General features: G+C 38.0%; 1 protein-coding gene across 1 annotated transcript in view; it reads right to left on the bottom strand.

The window, feature by feature from the left end:
* GCSAML (germinal center associated signaling and motility like) overlaps window positions 1–26237 on the bottom strand; it is a 52609-nt gene that overhangs the window by 5189 nt on the left and 21183 nt on the right. The window contains exons 2-3 of the mRNA XM_019964799.2: window positions 20875–20934; window positions 17357–17406 (exon numbers count right to left, since the gene is read on the bottom strand). Of these exons, the coding sequence (XP_019820358.2) occupies window positions 17357–17406; window positions 20875–20934 (110 nt within the window). The remainder of the gene's footprint in view (window positions 1–17356; window positions 17407–20874; window positions 20935–26237) is intronic.

The following is a 26237-nucleotide window of genomic DNA, read 5'->3' as shown; positions in this document are numbered from 1 at the left end:
GAATACCAGAGGAGAGCTAGCCAGCAGTGGACCAGCCCATCCCCCGCTGGAGGCAGAGAAGCAGGCGGGCAACAGCCAGAGCCAGAAAGGGGCAATCTTGGCCCCAGAGATGGCATCCTCTATCAAGCTGCAAGCATGCTCCCAGTTGCTAACCAAGTTTTCCTGGGATCCTGGATGGTTGACATCCATCAGGATTGCAGCCAGAGATCAGCTCCCCAGAAGAGACACAGGGCACACCTGAGATGGCACTCCCACTACACACCCAGGAAACTGAGTGGCTGGGACGGGGGAGGCGATAAGACGCACCACACCTGGGGAGTGTGTGCTCGCCAAGCACCTGGTCATTTGAGCTGTTCAGACCTGGGAAGGGCACAAATCACAGGCCCAACCGAGTCTGCACCTTTGTGGAGTACCCGAGAAACTGAACCTGAGCAGCTTAGACCTGGGAAGTGCACTCAACCCAGGGCCTGCTTTAGACAGTTCCCCTGCAGAGCAACCTGGAGCCTGAGCAGTGTAGACTGTGAAAGCACACACGCTGTGCGCGGGGGCAAACCCAGTGTGGCCAAAACACTGCAAGCACTCCCCACACACACCAGTGATATTCATTTGCAGTGTTACTCTCTCCCCACACCACGACTGAACAAACGAGCCTAAATAAGTGACCACCTTCTTCCCGTTGTGTCAGGGTGGAAATTAGACACTGAAGAGACTTGCAAACAGAAGAAGCCAAAATAAACAGAGGGAACCAAAATAAACAGAGGGAACAACTTTGGAAGTGACAGGTGCAACAGATTAAAACCCTGTAGTTAGCACCGATTACATTGGAAGGGGCCTATAGATCTTGAGAAGTATAAGCTGGAACAAGGAACTATTTGAAACTGAGCTGACCCCACACTGCCCTCAACAGCTCCAGAGAAATTCCAACTTACAATTTTACTATTTAAAAATTTTTTTTATTTTCTTTTTAAGTCCTCTTACTCCTTTAATTTTCATTTTTATAATCTACTATTGCAAAAACAAAAAACCCTATTTTTAAAGCAAACTTCATATATTTTTTAATAATTTTTGTGATTTTGTTTTGCTTCTTTAATATTGTATTTTTGAGAGTCTAACGTCTACTCTAGATTTTTAATCTTTGCTTTTTGGTATTTGTTATCAATTTTGTACCTTTAAGAATCCAATCTTTAGTACCCATTTTTACTTAGGAGTGTGATTACTGGCTTGATTGCCCTCTCCCCTTTTTGACTCTCCTTTTTCTCCCCTAGGTCACCTCTGTCTCCTCCCTCCCCCTTCACTTCTCTACCCAACTCTATGAATCTCTTTGGGTATTCTAGGCTGTGGAGAACACTTAGGGATCTGATTACTGGTTAGATCTGTCTCTCTCCTTTTGACCCCCCTCTTCTTCTCAGGGTCACCTCTATCTCTTTCCTCTCTCTTTTCTTCTCTTTGTAACTCCATGAACCTCTCTGGGTGTTTCAGGCTGTGGAGAGCACATAGGGATTTCATTACTGGCTAGATTGCTCTCTCCCCTTTTGATTCCCCCTCTTCTCCTCGTGGTCACCTTTATCTCCTTCCTCCCTCTTCTCTTCTCCATGTAACTCAGCTAACGTTTCTGGGTGTCCCTCATTGTGGAGAATCTTTTCTCCATTAACCTAGATGTTTTATCATTTGTGCCATATGGATGGAGAAGTCCTAGGGCTACTGTAAGAATAAGAGTGAAAACCAGAGGCAGGAGGCTTAAATCCAAAACCTGAGAACAACAGAGAACCCCTGACTCAAGGGAACATTAATAAATAAAGAGGTCATCCAAAAGCCTCCATATCCACACTGAAACCAAGCTCCACCCAAGAGCCAACAAGTTCCAGAGCAAGACATACCACACAAATTCTCCAGGAACACAGGAATATAGCCCTGAGCTTTAATATACAGGCTGCCCAAAGTCACACCAAACCCACTGACATCTCAAAACTCATTACTGAACACTTCATTGCACTCCAGAGAGTATAAATCCAGCTCCACCCACCAGAACACTGACACAAGCTTCCCTAACCAGGAAACCATAACAAGCCACTCATCCAACCCAACCCACAGGGAGGAACCTCTATATTAAGAGGAACCACAAACTGCCAAAATACAGAAAGGCCACCCCAAACACAGCAATCTAAACAAGATGAAAAGGCAGAAAAATACTCAGCAGATAAAGGAACATGATAAATGCCCACCAAACCAAACAAAAGAGGAGGAGATAGGGAGTCTACCTGAAAAAGAATTCAGAATAATGATACTAAAAATGATCCAAAATCTTAAAAATAAAATGGAGTTACAGATAAATAGCCTGGAGACAAGGATTGAGAAGATGCAAAAAATGTTTAACAAGGACCTAGAAGAAATGAAAAAGAGTCCATCAATAATGAATAATGCAATAAATGAAATCAAAAACACTCTGGAGGGAACCAACAGTAGAATAACAGAGGCAGAAGTTAGGGTAAGTGAGGTTGAAGATAGAATGGTGGAAATAAATGAAGCAGAGAGGAAAAAAGAAAAAAGAATTAAAAGAAATGAGACAACCTCAGAGACCTCTGGGACAATGTCAAACGCCCCAACATTCTAAAAATAGGAGTCCCAGAAGAAGACAAAAAGAAAGGCCATGAGAAAATACTTAAGGGGATAATAGTTGAAAATTCCCCTAAAATGGGGAAGGAAATAGTCACCCCAAACCAAGAAACCCAGAGAGTCCCAAACAGGATAAACCCAAGGTGAAACACCCCAAGACACATATTAATCAAATTTAAAAAGATCAAACACAAAGAACAAATATTAAAAGCAGCAAGGGAAAAACAACAAATAACACACAAGGGGATTCCCATAAGGATACCAGCTGATCTTTCAACAGAAACTCTTCAAGCCAGAAGGAAATGATAGGACATACTTAAAGTGATGAAAAAGAAAAACGTACAACCCAGATTACTATACCCAGCAAGGATCTCATTCAGATCTGAAGGAGAAAGCAAAAGCTTTACAGACAAGCAAAAGCCGAGAGAATTCAGCACCACCAAATCAGCTCTGTTAGGTCCATATCATTTCTGTCCTTTATCGAGCCCATATTTGCATGAAATGTTCCCTTGGTATCTCTAATTTTCTTGAAGACATCTCTAGTCTTTCCCATTCTGTTGTTTTCCTCTATTTCTTTGCATTGGTCACTGAAGAAGGCTTTCGTATCTCTTCTTTCTATTCTTTGGAACTCTGCATTCAGATGCTTATATCTTTCCTTTTCTCTTTGCTTTTCGCTTCTCTTCTTTTCACAGGTATTTGTAAGGCCTCCTCAGACAGCCATTTTGCTTTCTTGCATTTCTTTTTCCATGGGTATCATCTCGATCCCTGTCTCCTGTACAATGTCACAAACCTCCGTCAATAGTTCATCAGGCACTCTATCTATCAGATCTAGTCCCTTAAATCTATTTCTCACTTCCACTGTATAATCATAAGGGATTTGATTTAGGTCATACCTCAATGGTCTAGTGTTTTTCCCTACTTTCTTCAATTCAAGTCTGAATTTGGCAATAAGCAGTTCATGATCTGAGCCACAGTCAGCTCCCAGTCTTGTTTTTGTTGACTGTATAGAGCTTCCCCTTTGGCTGCAAAGAATATAATCAATCTGATTTCGGTGTTGACCATCTGGTGATGTCCATGTGTAGAGTCTTCTCTTGTGTTGTTGGAAGAGGGTGTTTGCTATGACCAAACTATGACCAAATGCTATGCCAAGTGCATTTTCTTGGCAAAACTCTATTAGTCTTTGCCCTGCTTCATTCCATATTCCAAGTCCAAATTTGCCTGTTACCAGGTGTTTCTTGACTTCCTACTTTTGCATTCCAGTCCCCTATAAAGAAAAGGACATCTTTTTTGGGTGTTAGTACTAAAAGGTCTTGTAGGTCTTCTTAGAACCGTTCAACTTCAGCTTCTTCAGCATTACTGGTTGGGGCATAGACTTGGAGGACAGAAATAGTATGAACCTAACAGAAGCAGTAGGTTTTAAGAAGACATGGCAGGGATACACGGAAGAACTGTACAAAAAATATCTTCACAACCCAGATAATCACGATGCTGTGATCACTCACCTAGAGCCAGACATCCTGGAATGTGAAGTCAAGTGGGCCTTAGAAAGCATCACTACGAACAAAGCTAGTGGAGGTGATGGAATTCCAGTTGAGCTATTTCAAATCTGAAAGATGATGCTGTGAAAGTGATGCACTCAATATGCTAGCAAATTTGGAAAACTCAGCAGTGGCCACAGGACTGGAAAAGGTCAGTTTTCATTCCAATCCCAAAGAAAGGCAATGCCAAAGAATGCTCAAACTACCACACAATTGCACTCATCTCACATGCTAGTAAAGTAATGCTCAAAATTCTCCAAGCCAGGCTTCAGCAATACATGAACCATAAACTTCCAGATGTTCAAGCTGGTTTTAGAAAAAGCAGAAGAACCAGAGATCAAATTGCCAATATCCACTGGATCATGGAAAAAGCAAGAGAGTTCAGAAAAACATCTATTTCTGCTTTATTGACTATGCCAAAGCCTTTGACTGTGTGGATCACAATAAACTGTGGAAAATTCTGAAAGAGATGGGAATACCAGACCACCTGATCTGCCTCTTGAGAAACCTATATGCAGGTCAGGAAGCAACAGTTAGAACTGGACATGGAACTACAGACTGGTTCTAAATAGGAAAAGGAGTATGTCAAGGCTGTATATTGTCTTCCTGCTTATTTAACTTCTATGCAGAATACATGATGAGAAATAATGGACAGGAAGAAGCACAAGTTGGAATCAAGATCGCTGGGAGAAATATCAGAAACCTCAGATATGCAGATGACACCACCCTTATGACAGAAAATGAAGAGGAACTAAAGAGCCTCTTGATGAAATTGAAAGAGTAGAGTGAAAAAGTTGGCTTAAAGCTCAACATTCAGAAAATAAAGATCATGGCATCTGGTCCCATCACTTCATGGGAAATAGATGGGGAAACAGTGGAAACAGTGTCAGACTTTATTTTTGGGGGCTCCAAAATCACTGCAGATGGTGACTGCAGCCATGAAATTAAAAGACGCTTACTCCTTGGAAGGAAAGTTATGTCCAACCTAGATACCATATTGAAAAGCAAAGACATTACTTTGCCAACAAAGGTCCGTCTAGTCAAGGCTATGGTTTTTCCAGTGGTCATGTATAGATGTGAGAGTTGGACTGTGAAGAAAGCAGAGCACCAAAGAGTTGATGCTTTTGAACTGTGGTGTTCAAGAAGACTCTTGAGAGTCCCTTGGACTGCAGGGAGATCCAACCAGTCCATTTTGAAGGAGATCAGCCCTGGGATTTCTTTGGAAGGAATGATACTAAAGCTGAAACTCCAGTACTTTGGCCACCTCATGTGAAGAGTTGACTCATTGGAAAAGACTCTGATGCTGGGAGGGATTGGGGGTAGGAGGAGAAGGGGACAATAGAGGATGAGAAGGCTGGATGGCATCACTGACTCAATGGACCTGAGTCTGAGTGAACTCCGGGAATTGGTGGTGGACAGGGAGGCCTGGCGTGCTGCATGGGGTCTCAAAGAGTCAGACACGACTGAGCGACTAAACCTGAACTGAACTGAAACCAGCTGTTCAACAAATGCTAAAGGATCTTCTCTAGACAGGAAACACAGAAAAGGTGTATAAACTCGGACCCAAAACAACAAAGTAAATGGCAATGGGAACATATTTATCAATAATTTAAAAAATGTAAATGGGTTAACTGCCCCAACCAAAAGACAAAGACTGGCTGAATGGATACAAAAACAAGACCCCTATATATTCTGTCTACAAGAGACCCACCTCAAAACAAAGGACACACAGACTGAAAGTGAAAGACTGGAAAAAGATATTTCATGCAAATGGAGACCAAAAGAAAGCAGGAGTAGCAATACTCATATCAGATAAAATAGACTTTGAAATAAAGGCCATAAAAAGAGACAAAGAAGGACACTGCATAATGATCAAAGGATCATTCCAAGAAGAAAATACAACAATTATAAATATATATTCACCCAACATAGGAGCACCACAATATGTAAGGCAAATGCTAACATGTGTGAAAGGGGAAATTAACAATAATACAATAATAGTGGGAGACTTTAATACCACACTCACACCTATGGATAGATCAACTAAACAGAAAATTAGCAAGGTAACACAAACTTTAAATGATACAATGGACCAATTAGACCTAATTGATATCTATAAGACATTTCACCCCAAAACAATGAATTTCACCTTTTTCTCAAGTGCACATGGAACCTTCTCCAGGATAGATCACATCCTGGGCCATAAATCTAGCCTTGGTAAATTCAAAAAAATTGAAATCATTCCAAGCATCTTTTCTGACCACAATGCAGTAAAATTAGATGTCAACTACAAGAAAAAAACTATTAAAAATTCCATCGTATGGAGGCTAAACAACACGCTTCTGAATAACCAACAAATCACAGAATAAATAAAAAAAGAAATCAAAATATGCATAGAAATAAATAAAAATGAAAACATGACAACCCAAAACCTATGGGACACTGTAAAACAGTGCTAAGGGGAAGGTTCATAGCAATACAGGCTTACCTCAAGAAACAAGAAAAAAGTCAAATAAATAACCTAACTCTACACCTAAATCAACTAGAAAAGGAAGAAATGAACAACCCCAGGGTTAGTAAAAGGAAAGAAATCTTTAAAATTAGGGCAGAAATAAATGCAAAAGAAACAAAAGAGACCATAGCAAAAATCAACAAAGCTAAAAGCTGGTTCTTTGAGAAGATAAATAAAATAGACAAACCATTAGCGAGACTCATCAAGAAACAAAGGGACAAGAACCAAATCAACAAAATTAGAAATGAAAATGGAGAGATCACAACAGACAACACAGAAATACAAAGGATCATAAGAGACTACTATCAGCAAGTATATGCCAATAAAATGGACAACTCAGAAGAAATGGACAAATTCCTAGAAAAGTATAACTTTCCAAAACTGAACCAGGAAGAAATAGAAAATCTTAACAGACCCATCACAAGCATGGAAATCAAAACTGTAGTTAGAAATCTTCCAGCAAACAAAAGCCCAGGACCAGATGGCTTCACAGCTGAATTCTACAAAAATTTAGAGAAGAGCTAACACCTATCCTGCTCAAACTCTTCCAGAAAATTGCAGAGGAAGATAAACGTCCAAACTCATTCTATGAGGCCACCATCACCCTAATACCAAAACCAGACAAAGATGCCACAAAAAAAAGAAAACCACAGGCCAATATCACTGATGAACATAGATGCAAAACTCCTTAACAAAATCCTAGCAAACAGAATCCAACAACATATTAAAAAGATCATCCATCATGACCAAGTGGGCTTTATCCCAGGGATGCAAGGATTCTTTAATACCTGCAAATCAATCAATGTAATACACCACATTAGCAAATTGAAAGGTAAAAACCATATGATTATCTCAATAGATGCAGAGAAAGCCTTTGACAAAACTCAATACCCATTTATGATAAAAACCCTCCAGAAAGCAGGCATAGAAGGAACATAGCTCAACATAATAAAAGCTATATATGATAAACCCACAGCAAACAGCATCCTCAATGGTGAAAAATTGAAAATGTTTCCCCTAAAGTCAGGAAGAAGACAAGGGTGCCCACTCTCACCACTACTATTCAACATAGTTTTGGAAGTTTTAGCCACAGCAATCAGAGAAGAAAAAGAAATAAAAGGAATCCAGATTGGAAAAGAAGAAGTAAAACTCTCACTGTTTGCAGATGACATGATCCTCTACATAGAAAACCCTAAAGATTACTAGAAAATTACTAGAGCTAATCAATGAATATAGGAAAGCTGCAGTATATAAAATCAACACACAGAAATCCCTTGCATTCCTATACACTAACAATGAGAAAACAAAAAGAGAAATTAAGGAAACAATTCCATTCACCATTGCAACAACAAAAAAATAAAATACTTAGGAATAAATCTACGTAAAGAAACAAAAGACCGGATTCATTTTGATATTTGGCAAAACTAATACAATTATGTAAAGTTTAAAAAGAAAAGAAAAGAAAAAAAAAACTATAAACACTGATGAAAGAAATCAAAGATGACACAAATAGATGGAGAAATATACCATGTTCATGGATTGGAAGAATCAATATAGTGAAAATGAGTATACTATCAAAAGTAATCTATAGATTAAACACAATCGCTATCAAGCTACCAACGGTATTTTACAGAGAACTAGAACAAATAATTTCACAATTTGTATGGAAATACAAAAAACCTCTAATAGCCAAAGCAATCTTGAGAAAGAAGAATGGAACTGGGGGAATCAACCTGCCTGACTTCAGGCTACACTACAAAGCTACAGTCATCAAGACAGTATGGTACTGGCACAAAGACAGAAACATAGATCAATGGGACAAAATAGAAAGTCCAGAGATAAATCCACACACCTATGGAGACCTTATCTTTGACAAAGGAGGCAAGAATATATAATGGAGAAAGACTATCTCTTTAACAAGTGGTGTTGGGAAAACTGGTCAACCACTTGTAAAGGAATGAAACTAGAATACTTTCTAACACCATACACAAAAATAAACTCAAAATGGATTAAAGATCTAAACATAATACCAGAAATTATAAAACTTCTAGTGGAAAATTTGGGCAAAACACTCTGACATAAATCACAGTAGGATCCTCTATACCCACCTCCCAGAGTAATGGAAAAAAGGCAAAAATAAACAAGTGGGACCTAATTAAACTTAAAAGCTTTTGCACAATGAAGGAAACTATAAGCAAGGTGATAAAACAGCCTTCAGAATGAGAGAAAATCATAGCAAACAAAGCAACTGACAAAGAATTAATCTCAAAAATGTATAGGCAATTCCTGTAGCTCAATTCCAGAAAAATTAACAACCCAATCAAAAAATGGACTGAAGAACTAAACAGATATTTCTCCAAAGAAGACATAAAGATGGCTAACAAACATATGAAAAGATGTTCAACATCACTCATTATCAGAGAAATGCAAATCAAAACCACAATGAGGTACCATCTCACGCCAGTCAGAATGGCTGCTATCAAAAAGTCTACAAATAAATGCTGGACAGCATGTGGAGAAATTAAGGAAACCCTCTTACACTGTTGGTGGGAATGCAAACTGGTAGAGCCACTATGGAGAACAGTGTGGAGATTCCTTAAAAAACTGGAAATAGAACTGCCTTATGACCCACTAATCCCACTGTGGGACATACACACCAAGGAAACCAGAAGTGAAAGAGACACGTGTACCCCAATGTTCATTGCAGCACTGTTTATAATAGCCAGGACATGAAGCAACCTAGATGTCCATCGGCAGATGAATGGATAAAAAAGATGTGGTACATATACACAATGGAATATTACTCAGCCATTAAAAAGAATGCATTTGAATCAGTTCTAATGAGGTGGATGAAACTGGAGCCTATTATACAGAGTGAAGTAAGTCAGAAAGAAAAACACCAATACAGTATATTAATGCATATATATGGAATTTAGAAAGATGGTAATGATGACCCTATATGTGAGACAGCAAAAGAGACACAAATGTATAGAACAGTCTTATGGACTCTGTGGGAGAAGGCGAGGGTGGGATGATTTGAGAGAATAGCATTGAAACATGTATATTATCATATATGAAACAGATCGCCAGTCCAGGTTCTATACATGAGACAGGGTGCTCAGGGCTGGTGCACTGGGATGATCCTGAGGGATGGGATGGGGAGGGAGTTAAGAGAGGGGTTCAGGATGGAGAACACAAATAAACCCATGGCTGAATCATGTCAATGTATGGGAAAAACCACTACAATATTGCAAAGTAATTAGCCTCCAATTAAAATAAATAAATTTTTTAAAAAGAAAGAGGATATTTTCCTTTTTATTTATGCTCTTAATATGTATTCACAACCTGCCCAAATAAAACAAACAAAAGTGTGAATTCAGCAACACTCTGTTGTTATTGAATTGATTCTGTGAGTCCTAGATTATGAAAGAAAGCACACATATGGTATGGAACAGAATGAATGTCTAGATACTGATGCACTTACCAGAAAGTCTGGACTCAATACTGCAATTCACAGAGTTGAGAGGCACATCTAATTATTAACTAGAGTGGCTGCCTAGGAATTAATCTCAGTAAAGGCCTGTATAAAAAGGCATTACTGCTTCAGGTTGTAATTGTCTCCTATTACTGCTGCCATGGAATTAAAAGACACTTACACCCTGGAAGAAAAGCTATAACAAACATAGAGTACTAAAAAATAGAGACATCACTTTGCTGACAAAAGTCTGTATAGTCAAAGATATGGTTTTTCCAGTAGTGCTACGGTTGTGAGAGCCGGACCATACTGAAGGCTGAGTGCCAAAGAATTGATGCTTTTGAACTGCGGTGCTTATGAAGATTTAGAGAGTCCCTTGGACAGCAAGGAGATCAAACCAGTCAATCCCAAAGAAAATAGACCCTGAATACTCATTGGAAGGACTGATACTGAAGCTTCAATACTTTGGCTACCTGATGCTGTTAGGGAAATTAAACTTCCCTTGTAGCTCAGTCAGTAGTCTGCCTCCAGTGCAGGAGAACTGGATTCCATTCCTGGGTCAGGAAGATCCCCTGGAGAAGGAAATGGCAACCCACTCCAGTTTTCTTGCCTGGAGAATCCCATGGACAAAGGAGCCTGGCAGGTTACAGTTTATGGCGTTGCAACAGTCAGACACGACTGAGAGATTAAGCAAGAGCACGCGCACACACACACACACACACACTCACACACTCATATACACACACAGTCTTACTTAGGCTTCACAGACAAAGCAGAGCAGACGTCTGACTTTGCTTCTAACCTGCCTGGAAACTGCCCTGACTGGGAGTGACTGGGAGTGACTGCATGCTGTGAGTGCAAGACTTTCAGTACCTTACATAAAATGGGGGAAGAGTCTTGAAATTGTTGAGCCCCTGAAGGGGACCTGGCCAACCAAGCCCCAGGCTTAACAACATTCCAAGTTTTACAAGACAAAACAAACAGAATTAGCATGAAACTAGGCTGGCAATAGATATTAAGAAGAAGTGGCAAGATACACAGAAGAACTGTACAAAAAAGATCTTCATGACCCAGATAATCACGATGCTGTGATCACTCACCTAGAGCCAGACATCCTAGAATGTGAAGTCAAGTGGGCCTTAGAAAGCATCACTATGAACAAAGCTAGTGGAGGTGATGGAACTCCAGTTGAGCTATTTCAAATCCTGAAAGATGATGCTGTGAAAGTGCTGCACTCAATATGCCAGCAAATTTGGAAAACTCAGCAGTGGCCACAGGACTGGAAAAGGTCAGTTTTCATTCCAATCCCAAAGAAAGGCAATGCCAAAGAATGCTCAAACGACCGCACAATTGCACTCATCTCACACGCTAGTAAAGTAATGCTCAAAATTCTCCAAGCCAGGCTTCAGCAATACATGAACCATGAACTTCCAGATGTTCAAGCTGGTTTTAGAAAAGGCAGAGGAACCAGAGATCAAATTGCCAACATCTGCTGGATCATGGAAAAACCAAGAGAGTTCCAGAAAAATATCTATTTCTGCTTTATTGACTATGCCAAAGCCTTTGACTGTGTAGATCACAATAAACTGTGGAAAATTCTTCAAGAGATGGGAATACCAGACCACCTGACCTGCCTCTTGAGAAACCTGTATGCAGGTCAGGAAGCAACAGTTAGAACTGGACATGGAACAACAGACTGGTTCCAAATAGGAAAAGGAGTACGTCAAGGCTGTATATTGTCACCCTGCTTATTTAACTTATATGCAGAGTATATCATGAGAAATGCTGGGCTGGAAGAAGCACAAACTGGAATCAAGATTGCTGGGAGAAATATCAATAACCTCAGATATGCAGATGACACCACCCTTATGGCAAAAAGTGAAGAGGAACTAAAAAGCCTCTTGATGAAAGTGAAAGAGGAGAGTGAAAAAGTTGGCTTAAAGCTCAACATTCAGAAAACGAAGATCATGGCATCCAGTCCCATCACTTCATGGCAAATAGATGGGGAAACAGTGTCAGACTTTATTTTTTGGGGCTCCAAAATCACTGCAGATGGTGACTGCAGCCATGAAATTAAAAGACACTTACTCCTTGGAAGGAAAGTTATGCCCAACCTAGATACCATATTCAAAAGCAGAGACATTACTTTGCCAACAAAGGTCCGTCTAGTCAAGGCTATGGTTTTTCCCATGGTCATGTATGGGTGTGAGAGTTGGACTGTGAAGAAAGCGGAGCACCGAAGAATTGATGCTTTTGAACTGTGGTGTTGGAGAAGACTCTTGAGAGTCCCTTGGACTGCAAGCAGATCCAACTAGTCCATTCTGAAAGAGATCAGTCCTGCGTGTTCTTTGGAAGGACTGATGCTAAAGCTGAAAGTCCAATACTTTGGCTACCTCATGCAAAGAGTTGATTCATTGGAAAAGACCCTCATGCTGGGAGGGACTGGGGGCAGGAGGAGAAGGGGATGACAGAGGATGAGATGGCTGGATGGCATCACCAACTCGATGGACATGAGTTTGAGTAAACTCCAGGAGTTTGTAATGGACAGGGAGGCCTGGCATTTTGTGATTCATGGGGTCTCAGAGTCAGACATGACTGAGCGACTGTCTGAACTGAGGCTTGCAATTTGGTCACAGATTGATGATGATATCAGTTTGCATCTGTCCTGGGATTATAAATGGGAGACCCAAATTGCAGTCTTTGAAGTCTCACCCATGGAGTGGACATGCTGCCTGAGACCCTTTCCCAATTGGAACTCTAGATGTCCTGTGACATGGGACTTCCCAGAGCTGATTGAGTCTGAATGTTGGTCAAAATCCAATATGGTGATGTATCTTTTGCTCTTTCTATTTCTCCTTTCTTTTAATGTTAGTGTATTGAAAGTAAGCTAGATAATTCTCTAATATCTGTATTATTTATTTGTATATAACAAGTGGCTTATTTTGTTAACAAATCCTGTGAACCTGAGATGAAAGTGAAAACTTTCTGCAAAACAGATGCAAAGAGCTGGCTCATTGGAAAGACCCTGATGCTGGGAAAGATTGAGGGCAGGAGGAGAAGGGGGGAAAGGAGGATGAGATGGTTGGATGGCATCATCAACTTAATGGACATGAGCTTGAGCAAACTCTGGGAGTTAAGGACAGGGAAGCCTGGCCTGCTGCCATCCATGGAGTCGCAGAGTCAGACATGACTGAGTGACTGAACAAAAACTGCTGTAATAAATTATCACAAACCTGATGGCTTAAAACAATGCAAGTTTATTACTAATATCTTACAGTTTTAGATACTAGAATTCTGAGTCTCACTGGGCCAAAATCAAGATGTTGACATAGCTGCATTCCTTTCTGGAGATTCTAAAGAAGACTCAATTTCTTTGCCTTTTCCAGCTTCTGGAGGCTACACTCATTCCTTGGATCATTGTCCCCTTCCACTGCTACAAACAAGCAATAGCTGTTTGAGTTTTTCTTATGCTGCATCACTCTGACACTGTGCTGCATCACTTCTGCTTCTCTCTTCTACATTTTAAGAGCATTTGTTCATCTCCCCACCTAGAAACCTTGAATCACATATGCAAAGTCCCTTTTGACATTTAAAAATATAGTCAAACTTGGATATCTTTGGGGGCCTTTATTCTGTTAATACCTGTTTGCGTGCTCAGTAGCTCAGTCCTGTCCAACTCGTTGTGACCCCATGAGCTGTAGTCCACCAGGCTCCTCTGTCCATGGGATTTTCCAAGTATTTTCCAATACTGGAAAGGGTTGTCATTTCCTCCTCCAGGGGATCTTCCCAACTCAGGAACTGAACCCACATCTCTTGTATTGGCAGGAAAATTCTTTACTGCTAAACCACCTGGGAAGCCCCTTATTCTACCTACTACCCATATATTCCTTGTTATAAAGCCAAAAAAGGAAAATATCTAAAGATTTAGGAATATAAGAATATTTAAATGAATTTAGTGCTATAACATTCTCATCCTTGCCCCAACATCTCAGAAAATGGCAAAGATAACCTTCCTTTCCCTATGTCCATGAGATAACACATGGTAACCATCACAGTGCTTTCTAAATTGCAAATTTGTCTTGCTGTTTGTATTTTGGTAAGTCTTCTGGCTCTGTTATGATTCATACACCATTAATAGACTGCCACTTCTTTCCTGCAGTTCAACCCAATAATTATGACTGATATGTAATTATTGAAACCAGGAATGGTTGAAGTAAGAAACTTCCAAAGGAAGAATCTCAAAGGTATGAGAATCTGGGCTTAGTTACATCAGCTGATTAGGTTTAGAGGCAGAGCAGATGCCATCAGTATTTTTTTAAAAAATGAGACACAAGTAGTCCACAGTACAAATGGCAAAAGACTTATTAAAATGGTCACTTGGGTGGAAAAGCCTAGCCTAAATGACTGCTCTAACAGACCTTTAGGGAAAGAATGAGAACTATAAAGACTAACTGATTATCTGATTGTTTTTGGAGCACATAAACAGAGAATATGATACTTTAAATTTGTGGTTCAAGAGCTGATTAAAGGACCAAGGAAACCTCCCTAAAAAAATCTTATTTTACCTTAGCCCACTAATAAGAGAAGGGAATTTTTTCCTATGTCTATGTCATAGTGTGTTGAAGGGGTCCATAAATATATCCAATGAATATTACCATGACTTTAAAACAAGGGTGAAAGCAGATATGTTGACCAATTTGCAGTAGCATTGTATAGATTCTCCCCAAATGGCTCTGGTCCAAATGGAAAGTAAACTAACTAAAAAAAGCAATAAAATAATTATTGACTTTAATATCAAAAAGATGCAGAACCAATACAATATTGTAAAGTAATTAGACTCTAATTAAAATAAATAAATTTAAATTTTTAAAAAAAGATGCAGAGGTGGTAATTTTGATAACTTTTTCACTTCATTTCCCTTTTTGGCCTCAGTAAATGTGGCTGGGTCTTGGACATTTTCACAAACTTAATTAGATAACTTCAGTTGCATTTACTGTTGCAGACGAGGTCTGTTAATTCACTAAAGCAGTGCATTGGCATATATTTAGATACATTTGCTTTCATGAAGAGACACCAGTGCTACTTCATTGGTGTATTTCAGGGCTTTATCAATTTCTGTCTCTCTGTCAATATCTGCTTTGCAGGAACATTGATCATTTCATATATCTGCAGGACATAAAAATAATCTACTATATAGAGGACATAAGGCTGATAGATCCTGGTGAACACAAAGGGACAAGTACCCTAGAATACTTTAGATATATAGTTTGCCATAGGAAAATGAAGGAACCTTCACCTTGGTGAAGTTTTGGGGGTCGAGGGTGGGGGGTAGTAGCCTGAATTATTTCAGGATAGCCCCACCTCAATCCAGAGAAGGCAATGGCACCCCACTCCAGTACTCTTTCACCTGGAAAATCCCATGGATGGAGGAGCCTGGTAGGCTGCGGTCCATGGGGTTGCTAAGAGTCAGACACAACTGAGCGACTTCACTTTCACTTTTCACTTTCGTGCATTGAAGAAGGAAATGGCAACCCACTCTAGTGTTCTTGCCTGAAGAATCCCAGGGAAGGGGGAGCCTTCTATGGAGTCGCACAGAGTCAGACACAACTGAAGTGACTTAGCAGCAGCAGCAGCAGCCACCTCAATCAATTTGCATCTACTCTTCCTGTAAATAAAAGTAGCACAATATTTGGTGAATCTCAGGATTTGCGTTGGAGTTGGGCTCAAAGGAATAGCAAGAGGGCATCACTATAGATCCCGTAAACATTAAATACTTAAAATTTTAAGTTTAGGACCTCAGAATTTTAATTAAAAAGGATAAGTTTGATGAGAAATTTAACTTGCAAAACTGGCAAGATGAAACAGAAAATGTGAATAATCTATAACTACAAAAGCATTTGCGTCTAGAAGTGAAAAAATTGCTTACAATAAACATTTTCCTCAGATACTTTTCCCTAGAAAATTCTACCAAAGATTAGAAAAAATAAAATAAAATCCATCATACAGAAGCTCCTCAAAAGAGTAGAAAGTTTCCAAATCTGGGTCAAACACCAGCATTCCAGATGTATTGAAACAGGATAGCATCAGACAATAGAGCAATGGTCAACAATTGAGGATCCAAAGAGTAGAGTGTGGTGTCAAATAAATGAAGGAAGGAAGAATTTCAGGAGGGAGATGCTGAGAAACATTTTCAAGTGCTAGAAATACAGTGATGGAGATTAAGTTTGAATGTTGTCCTTTAGAGTCTGTAGTTACATCTGAACAGAGACATTCAACTTTTTTTTAATGTGATCCATACTTAAAAGTATATTTTATGTCCTGGTTCAGTATAACCATATACATATATAAAATAAAAATAATTCTCATATAACAACTATATGTGCAGTGCACTATGATGCTCTTTAAGCATGTTATTCTAATTATGGCTGTGATGCAGTCTGGTAAAACGTGTTGTTTCATAGTCCATTGAACATGCTTAATGGAACAGTAGTACCAGAAGTAAACTACTCTGAGCTTAGACTGGGAAATGCAAAGTCCCAAATAATGAGGCCATACAATTCTTTCAAGAAGTTTGACTGTAAGATGAGAGGACAGTTGAAGCAATAGTGATAAGAAAATGTGAGTTTTCTTCATAATTGTTCATTTTGAGTAATTGCATGATTACTACAGTGGTAAAGAATGTGCCTGCAAATGCAGGAGACGCAGTGTCAATCCCTGGGTTGGACGGATCCGCCGGAGAAGGAAATGGCAACCCACTGTAATATTCTTGCCTGGGAAATCCCATGGACAGAGGAGCCTAGTGGGCTATAGTCCTTGGGGTCACAAAGAGTCAATACAACCAAGCGACTAAGCGACAACACCTAGATACTATATCAAATGGAGTAAATACTTTAAAAAAAAAAAAAAAAACACTCAACACCAGATAATATGAACCTATTTTAAAACTTCAATATATAAATTAAAATTGGCATAGTTTGGTTAATTCCTTCCCCTAGAAATCTATAAAATGCTGCCAGAAATAAATCATGTTCAAATACTACTGTAATATAAAGAATAATGAGATCAGTTTTGTGAGACAAAAACAAGTAAAGGACCATCACATCCCTATAAGGACTCCAAGCAGAATTTCCTCCAACTGGACCATAGTATCAGAACATCAGCTAATTTGTATGTTTACGACATCCCTAGTATGAAAAATATTATGAAGCAATGACTTACTTTTCTTATCTTGACCTTGATTTTCTATCTCAAGTGTAGTCACTTCCTGCCTACAAAGGAAAAAGATAATAACATGAGACACTCCAATTCTCTGAAGCCAAAGTTGCACTTGAAAGAAACATTTCATTGCCCTTAACTTAAGCTCATTGCTAAATTTATAGTTCAAAGGTTAAATAAAATTAAATACTTGCTTACTCTCCTTTCAGAAAAACCATGAAATATAGTTAATGCTGTATTGTATAATTGAAATAGGCTCTCACATCTTTAAAAGATAAATATGTGAGATGATGGATGTTTTAATTACATCAGTGCGGCAATCCTTTCAAAACATATACATAAATCATCAAGTACTCTCTAATTATCTTAAAACTTTGTCTTAAAATTTTATTTTTTAATTATACTTCAATAAAGGTGAAAAAAGGAAAACTACACAAATCTAAGAAAAGAAAGAAAAGTAGAGAACAAATTCCACAAATGCCAACAAAGTATTTTATGAATTTATCGTACTTAGGAATTACTAAATTGTTTAGACCACATATATTGTATATTATCATATATAGGAAAAGCATATGTGCAATATAGTGAAACTAGGAATGACCCAAAGGATAATATTAAAATTCAATTTATTTCTCTGCTTTATCTTTAAAGATAAATAATAAGTTCTAGAAATTATAATTACAAACTTGCAGTGACAGACATTAAAAGCATGGGCTAGTGATGAAAGAAATAGAGATTATCTCTACAGCCACACAATTCCACACCACGTAACAAAGAAGAGACAAAGAGGGGGTGAAGTTGCCAACACAACTTTTGTTTCCTTTTCCCAGACTCTTAAACTTGAAGGACAAAATGGAAGTGACAAAGGATACAACCTATAATGATATTCCCAACTCAAAGAGGGTAATGCATACAAAACAGAGATGTGCTCAGAGCAGAGGGAAGAAAATATTTGGTGAGGAGGCAATCTGAGACAACATACTAAAATCAAAGCCTGAGTCTTAGATTATCTCTCCTCTCCCAAAAAGTAAAAGTGTTAGATGCTCAATCATGTTCGACACTTTGTGACCCTGTGGACTATAGCCCACCAGGTTCCTCTGTCCATGGAATTCTCTGGGCAAGAATACTAGAGTGGGAGCTATTCTCTTCTCCAGGGGATATTCCCAACCCAGGGATCAAACCCGTGTCTCCTGCGTTCTAGGCAGATCCTTTACCGTCTGAGCCTCCAGAGAAGCACTCTTGCTAAACCAATGGACAAACACACACACTACTTTATCTCACAAATGACCTGCTTGCACAGCAAGGTCCTAAGCACAAAGTTGCACACATGGACTGAATTATATATATATATATATATATATATATATATATATATATAAAATACATGGAGCAGGAAAGTGGGTTAGCATAAATCAAGGGGGGGAAATTGAAAGAAATGGCAAAGCTCAAAGCTTTTAGGGAAAGTAAAATACTAGTAAAAGCACGGCAAAGTAAAAAAAAAAAAAAAAAACAAGCAGTACCATAAAAAAAAATACTTGAGACTAAAAAGTAAATGGTAGAAAATAAAGAGGTAGAGTGGTTAGAAATATAATGATAATTATGACAAAAAAGAAATCTTAATATCACATAATTGCTATTTCAAGACATGAGAACCAAACAATTAAAACAAAAATATCCAAAGACATTTTTAAAAAATAACTCCTGAAATAAAGACTTGAATCTTAAAATTGATTTTATGGGTGAAAAAAACACAAATCATAGGGAACATTGATGTGTAACAGCTTCTGAACTTCAAGAATAATGAATCCTGGAATATCCATGAGAAAACTTTACAGATATAGAATGCAATCAGAACATTAGTTCAGAAACATCACAAGATATTTTCTACCTCTTCTCCAGCTACAAAATGTAAAGAGGAGTTGCAAAGAGTCACAGTGAAGGCATAGCCACTCCATTATTTCTACATTTTCCTTTGTGCAGAGAAAGCATAGCTGAAACTTAGGAAATGACTGATTCCTCAAAAATTATTTCCTGTCACCAACAAACATCAAGGTCTTCCTCTCCATCCCCCATACCTTCACACTTTGTAAGACTAGAAAGGGTCATCTCAGAGACAGAAAAACAGACCTTGAGATGAAATGATTAGGAAAGGGGTTGAGTGCAAAGATATGAAAAGCTCATGACTGACAAACAAGTCATGGCGTTTCTGTTAATCTAAGCAGTGGCAAGATAAGAGTGTCCAGATATAGACTGCTTTTTCACTGCCTTTTTTTTTTCCATGAGTGTCTTGTCAGGGTTGGGCAACTGATAGGCACTAACAAGTTCAAGCAAAGGTTAGAGCCTTCACATGCACTTGGTCTATAGAGGAAGATGGAATGTAAAAAGCCAAACTAACAATATAAAGTTACAAGTTAAAAGAAAGGCATTAGAAAAATATGAATTGATGCTTTCAAATAGTGGTGCTGGAGAAGACTCTTGAGAGTCCCTTGGACTGCAAGGATATCAAACCAGTCAAGCCCAAAGGAAGTAAATCTTGCATTTTCATTGGAAGGACTGACACTGAAGCTGAAGCTCCAATACTTTGGTCACTTGATGCAAAGAGCCAACTCATTGGAAAAGACCCTGATGCTGGGAAAGATGGAGGGCAGGAGGAGATGGGGGCGACAGAGGTTGGATGGCATCATCGACTCAATGGACTTGAGTTTGAGCAAACTCCAGGGATAGTGAAGGACAGGGAAGCCTGGCATGCTACCCTGGGGTCACAAGGAGTCGGACACAACTGAGCAACTGAACAATAACAAAATATAAAGAGAGGGGCAGTGTAGAAAATCAACGTGGTATGGAAACAGCATTCTTACATAGTCTAGTCAAGGAGCTCATAGAAATCATAAGAGCCAGCATCTCCAGAAGAGATATTTTCTATCACAAACAAGGAAAATGAAACCCATGTGCACTAGCAAAGCAGCATGCGCCAGGGCCCTGAGGTGAAGAAGATTAGTGGCATGAAGGATATGACTTCCTGGGAGAAAACGGGTGAGCATGCAGGGTGAGGAATGATATTGGAGACATACACAGGAGTCAATCTATATTGAATTTTAGTCCGTGGTGAAGTTTGGATTTTATTCTGGGTGTAATAGAAAAACATTGATGGGTTTTAAGGGAAAGGCATGATTAGATTTATATTTCCCCAAATTATTCTAAGTATGTGGAATAAGTTGGAAGTGTGGTCATTCCAAATAACCAACCAGAAACAAATATCCTTTATATCAGCTCTTCATTCATGCATTTGCATTATATAACTATTAAGAAACAAAATATGTGTACTAATGAGCCAGTTTTCATGTTTAGAGTCTCCATCTAACATTCTACCAAGTCTTAGAGGCAATTGCCAAAGAATTTTATCCTTGTGGTTGTAAGAGGTCTAAGATAGGAATTAGCTGTCACGGTACAGCTTAGAGATTCCAGTAGAGATTCTGGAAGTAAATCAGTGGAGAAAATACTCTGAAATGCTATGTTCTTACCGTTTTCTTTTCACGTCTGGGCTTACCTTCCCAGGCTCCTTTTGATTGTCTTTCAAGCAACTAAAAAACACACAAGAAAAAAAGAGATTGTTATCTCTTTCCAAATCTTTCTGTCTCCTTTTTTAGCTTTCCTTAACATTTTTCAAAAAATGGGGTATAGTTGCCTTACAACTTGTGTTAATTTTTGTTGCACAGTGAATTGAATCAGCTGTATATATATATATATATATATATATATCCTCCTTCTTGGATCTTCCCCCAGCCTGTATCCCATCTATCTAGGTCATCATAGAGCATTGAGCTGAGCACCCTCTACTATACAGCAGGTTCTCACTATCTCTTTTACACATGATGGTATTTATATGTTAGTCTCATCCCACCCCACCCCGTATTCACAGGTCCATTCTCTACATCTGCATCTGTATTCCTGCCCTACAAAAAGGTTCATCTATACCATTTTTCTAGATTCCACACATACATGTTAATGCATGGTATGTGTTTTTCTCTGACCAATTCACTGTGTCTGATAGACCCTATGTCCATTCACATCTGTATAAATGACCCAACTTTGTTCCTTTTTATGACTGAAAAATGTTTCATTGTATATATGTATGACATATTCTTTATCCACTCATCTGGATTTAGGTTGCTTCCATATCCTGGGTATAGTAAATAGTACTATAATGAACACTGAGGGGCATGTGTTTGAACTATGGTTTTTCAGAGTATATGCCCAAGAGTGGGATTGCTGAGTTATATAATAGTTCTATTTTTAGTTTTTTAAGGAAACTCTGTACGGTTTTCCATATGTTTTCCATATATCCGTTTACCTTCCCATCAAGAGCGCAAGAAGGTTCCCTTTTCTCCACACTCTCTCCAGCATTTGTTGTGTGTAGATTTTTTGAAATGGCCATTCTGATTGGTGTGAGGTGATACCTCATTGTATTTTTAAAATACATTTCTCTAATAATTAGTGATATTGAGCAATTTTTCATATGGCTCTTGGTCATCTGTATGTCTTTCTTGGAGAAATGTCTATTTAGGTCTTCCACCAATTGGGGTTTGTTGTTGTTGTTGTTGTTGTTATTGAGCTGTTTGTATATTTTGGAGATTAATCCCTTGTCAGTTGCTTCTTTTGCAAGCATTTTCTTTTCCCCTGTTCTCAGGATTGTCTTTTCACCTATTTATGGTTTTCTTTGCTGTGCAAAAGCTTTTAAGTTTAATTAGGTCTCACTTGTTTATTTTTGTTTTTATTTTCATTACTCTAGGAGATGGTCAGAAATGATCTTGTTGTGATTTATGTCAAAGAGTGTTCTCCCTATGTTTTCCTCTAAGAATTGCATAGCGTCTGGTCTTATGTTTCAGTTTTTAGTCTATTTTGAGTTTATTTTTGTGTGTGGTATAAGGTTCTAATTTCATTCTTTTACATGTAGCGGTCAAGGTTTCCAGGCACCACTTGTTGACGAGACTGTCTTTTGTCCACTGTATATTCTTGCTTCCTTTGTCATAGATTTGGTACCCATAGGTGATGGGTTTACCTCTGGACTTTCTATCCTGTTCCATTGATCTGTATTTCTGTTTTGTGCAAGTATTTTACTGTTTTAATTACTGCAGCTTTGTAGTGTAGTAGCTTAAGCAAACCCCAGGAGACAGTGAAGGACAGGGAAGTCTGGCGTGCTGCAGTCCATGGGGTTGCAAAGAGTGGGAATGACTGAGCGACTGAACCACAGCTGAAGTCAGGGAGCTTTATTCCTCTAGCTCCATTTTTCTTTCTCAAGATTACTTTGGACATTTGGGGTCTTTCACCTTTCCATATACACTGCAAAATTTTTTGTCCTAATTCTCTAAAAAATGTTGGTAATTTGATAGGGATTACATTGAATCTGTAGGTTGCTTTATGTAGCACAATCATTTTTCACAATATTGATTCTTTCAGCCCAAGAATGTGATATATTTTTCCATTTGTTAGGGTCATCTTCGATTTCTTTCATCATCATGTTGTCTTATTGATTTATAAATACAGGTCTTTTGCCTCCTTGTGCTCAGTTAATTAGTCCTATTCAACTCTTTGCAACCCCATGGACTGTAGCCCACCAGGCTCCGCTGTCCATGAAATTTTCCAGTTAAGAATACTGAAGTGGCTTGCCATTTCTTACTCCAGCTTTCACCTCCTTAGGTGAGTTTATTCCTAAGTATTTCACTCTTTTTTGTTGCAATGATAAATGACATTGCTTCCTTAATTTCTCTTTCTGATCTTTCATTGTTAATGTATAGAAATTCAAGAGATGTCTGTGCATTAATTTTGTATCTTGTAGCTACCAAATTCATCAGTTAGCTCTAGTAGTTTTCTGGTGGCATCTTTAGGATTTTTTTTATGTTGGGTATCATGTCATCTGCAAACAGTAACAGTTTTACTTCTTCTTTTCCAACATGGATTCCTTTTATTTGTTTTTCTTTTCATATTGCCATGGCTAGCTCTTCCAAAATTATATTGAATAACAGTGGTAAGAGTAGACATCCTTATCTTGTTCCTGATCTTAGAGGAAATGCTTTCAGGTTTTTCACTAGTGAGAATGATGTTTGCTGTGGGTTTGCATTATATAGCCTTTGTTATGTTGAGATAGGTTCCCTCTATGCCCATTTTCTGGGTATTTTTTTTTAATCACAAATGGGTGTCAAATTTTGTCAAAAGCTTTTATTGCACCTATGAGATGTTCATATAGTTTTTATTCTTTAATGTATTAACATGGTGTATTACATTCATTGATTTGTATATACTGAAAAACCCTTGCATCCCTGAAATAAATCCCACTTGATCATGGTATATAATCTTTTTAATGTGTTGTTGGATTCTGTTTACTAGTATTTTCTTGAGCATTTGCATCTGTGTTTCTCAGTGATATAGGTCTGTAATTTTCTTTTTCATGATACCTGGTTTTTATCACAGTGATGGTGGACTAAAGAGTGAGTACACTTCTCTTACTATTAAAAAGAAGCCTGATTTTCCTTTTTGTTAAACTTCTTTTCCTTTGAAATTGACAGTCATAGATACAGAATGTAATTTGGAAATTGACCAGAAGCCAGACTTATGATGGAACAAAATTCTATAATCTGATCCTTGATTCTCTCAGTTTAATTTTTTATTATCAGGAAAGTTCCAGGGCTTGGACTGATCATGATCTGGCATGCAAATTTCCTGAGTTCTCCAGAAAAGATAGGATGTGCCAAGAAGGTTGAAAGCACCTTACAATGGAAAGGTGCAGCCTCTCCAGTGAGTCCAGGTAGCATAAGCATGTTATATGTGTCTATGTGGAGTACTAGGACTACTGATCCTGGCCTTCTGAGCCAGAGTAAGATTCTCTAAAGCCTTCTGTTTTGCCATTCATGTACATGTAGAGCAACGTAATCCTCACCTACATTCAGAGAAGTGTATGTTGTGCATATTATTCTTATGTTTATTCTCATTAAAATCATTATTATGAGAATCAAGCAAACACTGAATGATGAAGCTACAATGAGAGAAACCAGCGACTTGCATGATTATATAATGGTTACAGAATAATTCATCATAGACCAAAGCCTGTGATTCAGTTAATCAAATTTTTCACTATGTGCATTGTACAAACATATCATTTCTTGGAATGGTCTTTTCCCACTAGTATCAAATCCTCAAAAATAGTGTATTCTCTTGTTTCTATATAAGGGTTCATGTAAAATACCTCAGACTATGACCCTTATACTTGTTGCTGACGTTATTGAGAGAAGTCATTTCTTCAGTATTAGTGTTTAAAGTTCAAGAAACATTGTTAGATATTGACATACAGGACTACTAAGCAAAGAGTAGAACTTGTTAAATACAAAGTAAATCAGATTTGCAGAGGAAAGGAACCTTTTCTTTTGATTCTGATGTAGAGATTTCTGGATAATATTCAAAAACTGTCAAGTTGGGAAATTAAATTTAAATTTATTTATTTTAATTAGTGGCTTTTGGGAGAATGTCATTGAAATTTGGAAGTTATAATTACTTAATAGTATAGATTGTGAATCAGGAAAAAATTTTGGTGTCCCCTATCTTTTGTTCTTTTTCTGTTTCTCTAGAATTCAGTTTCTCATGATTTTATTTTTCCAATCTGATCAATGAAGATTCTCCTTGAGGTTTTCAATGATTCTCTAATTTACCCTTCTAAGGGCTGTTTGTATTTAAAATTTAAAAAACAGGGTCATAAAGTTCCTAATTTAGAAGGCACTTAGTTGGGATTCCATGTCATTAGAATTACTGTACATAAATAGGCATTTATGAATTGTCATACATAAAGTAAAAGATTTTGTTTTAATCAAACAGAATTCAGATACCATCAGGCATTGATGACATACAAAGATTTGTTGAATGAATTAATAAATTGTCAATTTTCTATCATTTAAAAACCATGTATTAAGTTTAAAATGTATGCTGGCCAAAGTCCTGAGACAAGGGCTGATTTTTCCGTATATTCTGTGCTTTTTTCTTTCTTTTTAAAAATGTCCCAAATGTATGACTTTAACTTCTTAATACATCGTAGCTTCACAAAAGAAATCTAAATAAACACCAAAACTCAATAATTTGTACAATATTTCTCCATCCAATTTGAGATTTTTTATTTTCCATAAGTTCTTCTTTCCACCTCAAGAAGACTCTTCAAAATTTCATTTAGCATAGGTTTGTTACTGATGAAAACTTTTAGATTTGCTTGTCTGAGATAATTTTATCTCACCTTCTATTCTAATTGAGTAGAATATCCTAGGTGCTGGACAGTATTTTTGATGAGTGTATGTACATGCTCAGATGTGTCCAACTCTTTGCAACCTCAAGAACTGTAGTCTGTCAGAATTCCAGAAAATCATATATTTCTGCTATATTGACTATGGCAAAGCCTTTGACTATGTGGATCACAACAAACTGGAAAATTCTGAAAGAGATGGGAATACCAGACCACCTGACAGGCCTCCTGAGAACCCTGTATGCAGGTCAGGAAGCAGCAGTTAGAATTAGACATGGAACAAGAGACTGGTTCCAAATTGGGAAAGGAGTACATCAAGGCTGTATTTTGTCACCCTGCTTATTTAATGTATATCCAGAGTACATCATGCAAAATGCCAGGCTGGATGAAACACAAGCTGGAATCAAGATTGCCAGGAGAAATATCAATAACCTCAGATATGCAGATGATACCACCCTTATGGCAGAAAGTGAAGAAGAACTAAAGAGCTTCTTGATGAAAGTGAAAGAGGACAGTGAAAAAGTTGGCTTAAAGCTTGGCATTCAGAAAACTAAGATCCCTGATGGAATATAAGTGAGCATAAAAAAGGACATTTATGAGAAATCC

This window comes from Bos indicus, chromosome 7 (genome assembly GCF_029378745.1).
Source record: "Bos indicus isolate NIAB-ARS_2022 breed Sahiwal x Tharparkar chromosome 7, NIAB-ARS_B.indTharparkar_mat_pri_1.0, whole genome shotgun sequence".
NCBI lineage: Eukaryota > Metazoa > Chordata > Mammalia > Artiodactyla > Bovidae > Bos > Bos indicus.
This window is presented reverse-complemented; position numbering and strand designations above follow the sequence as displayed.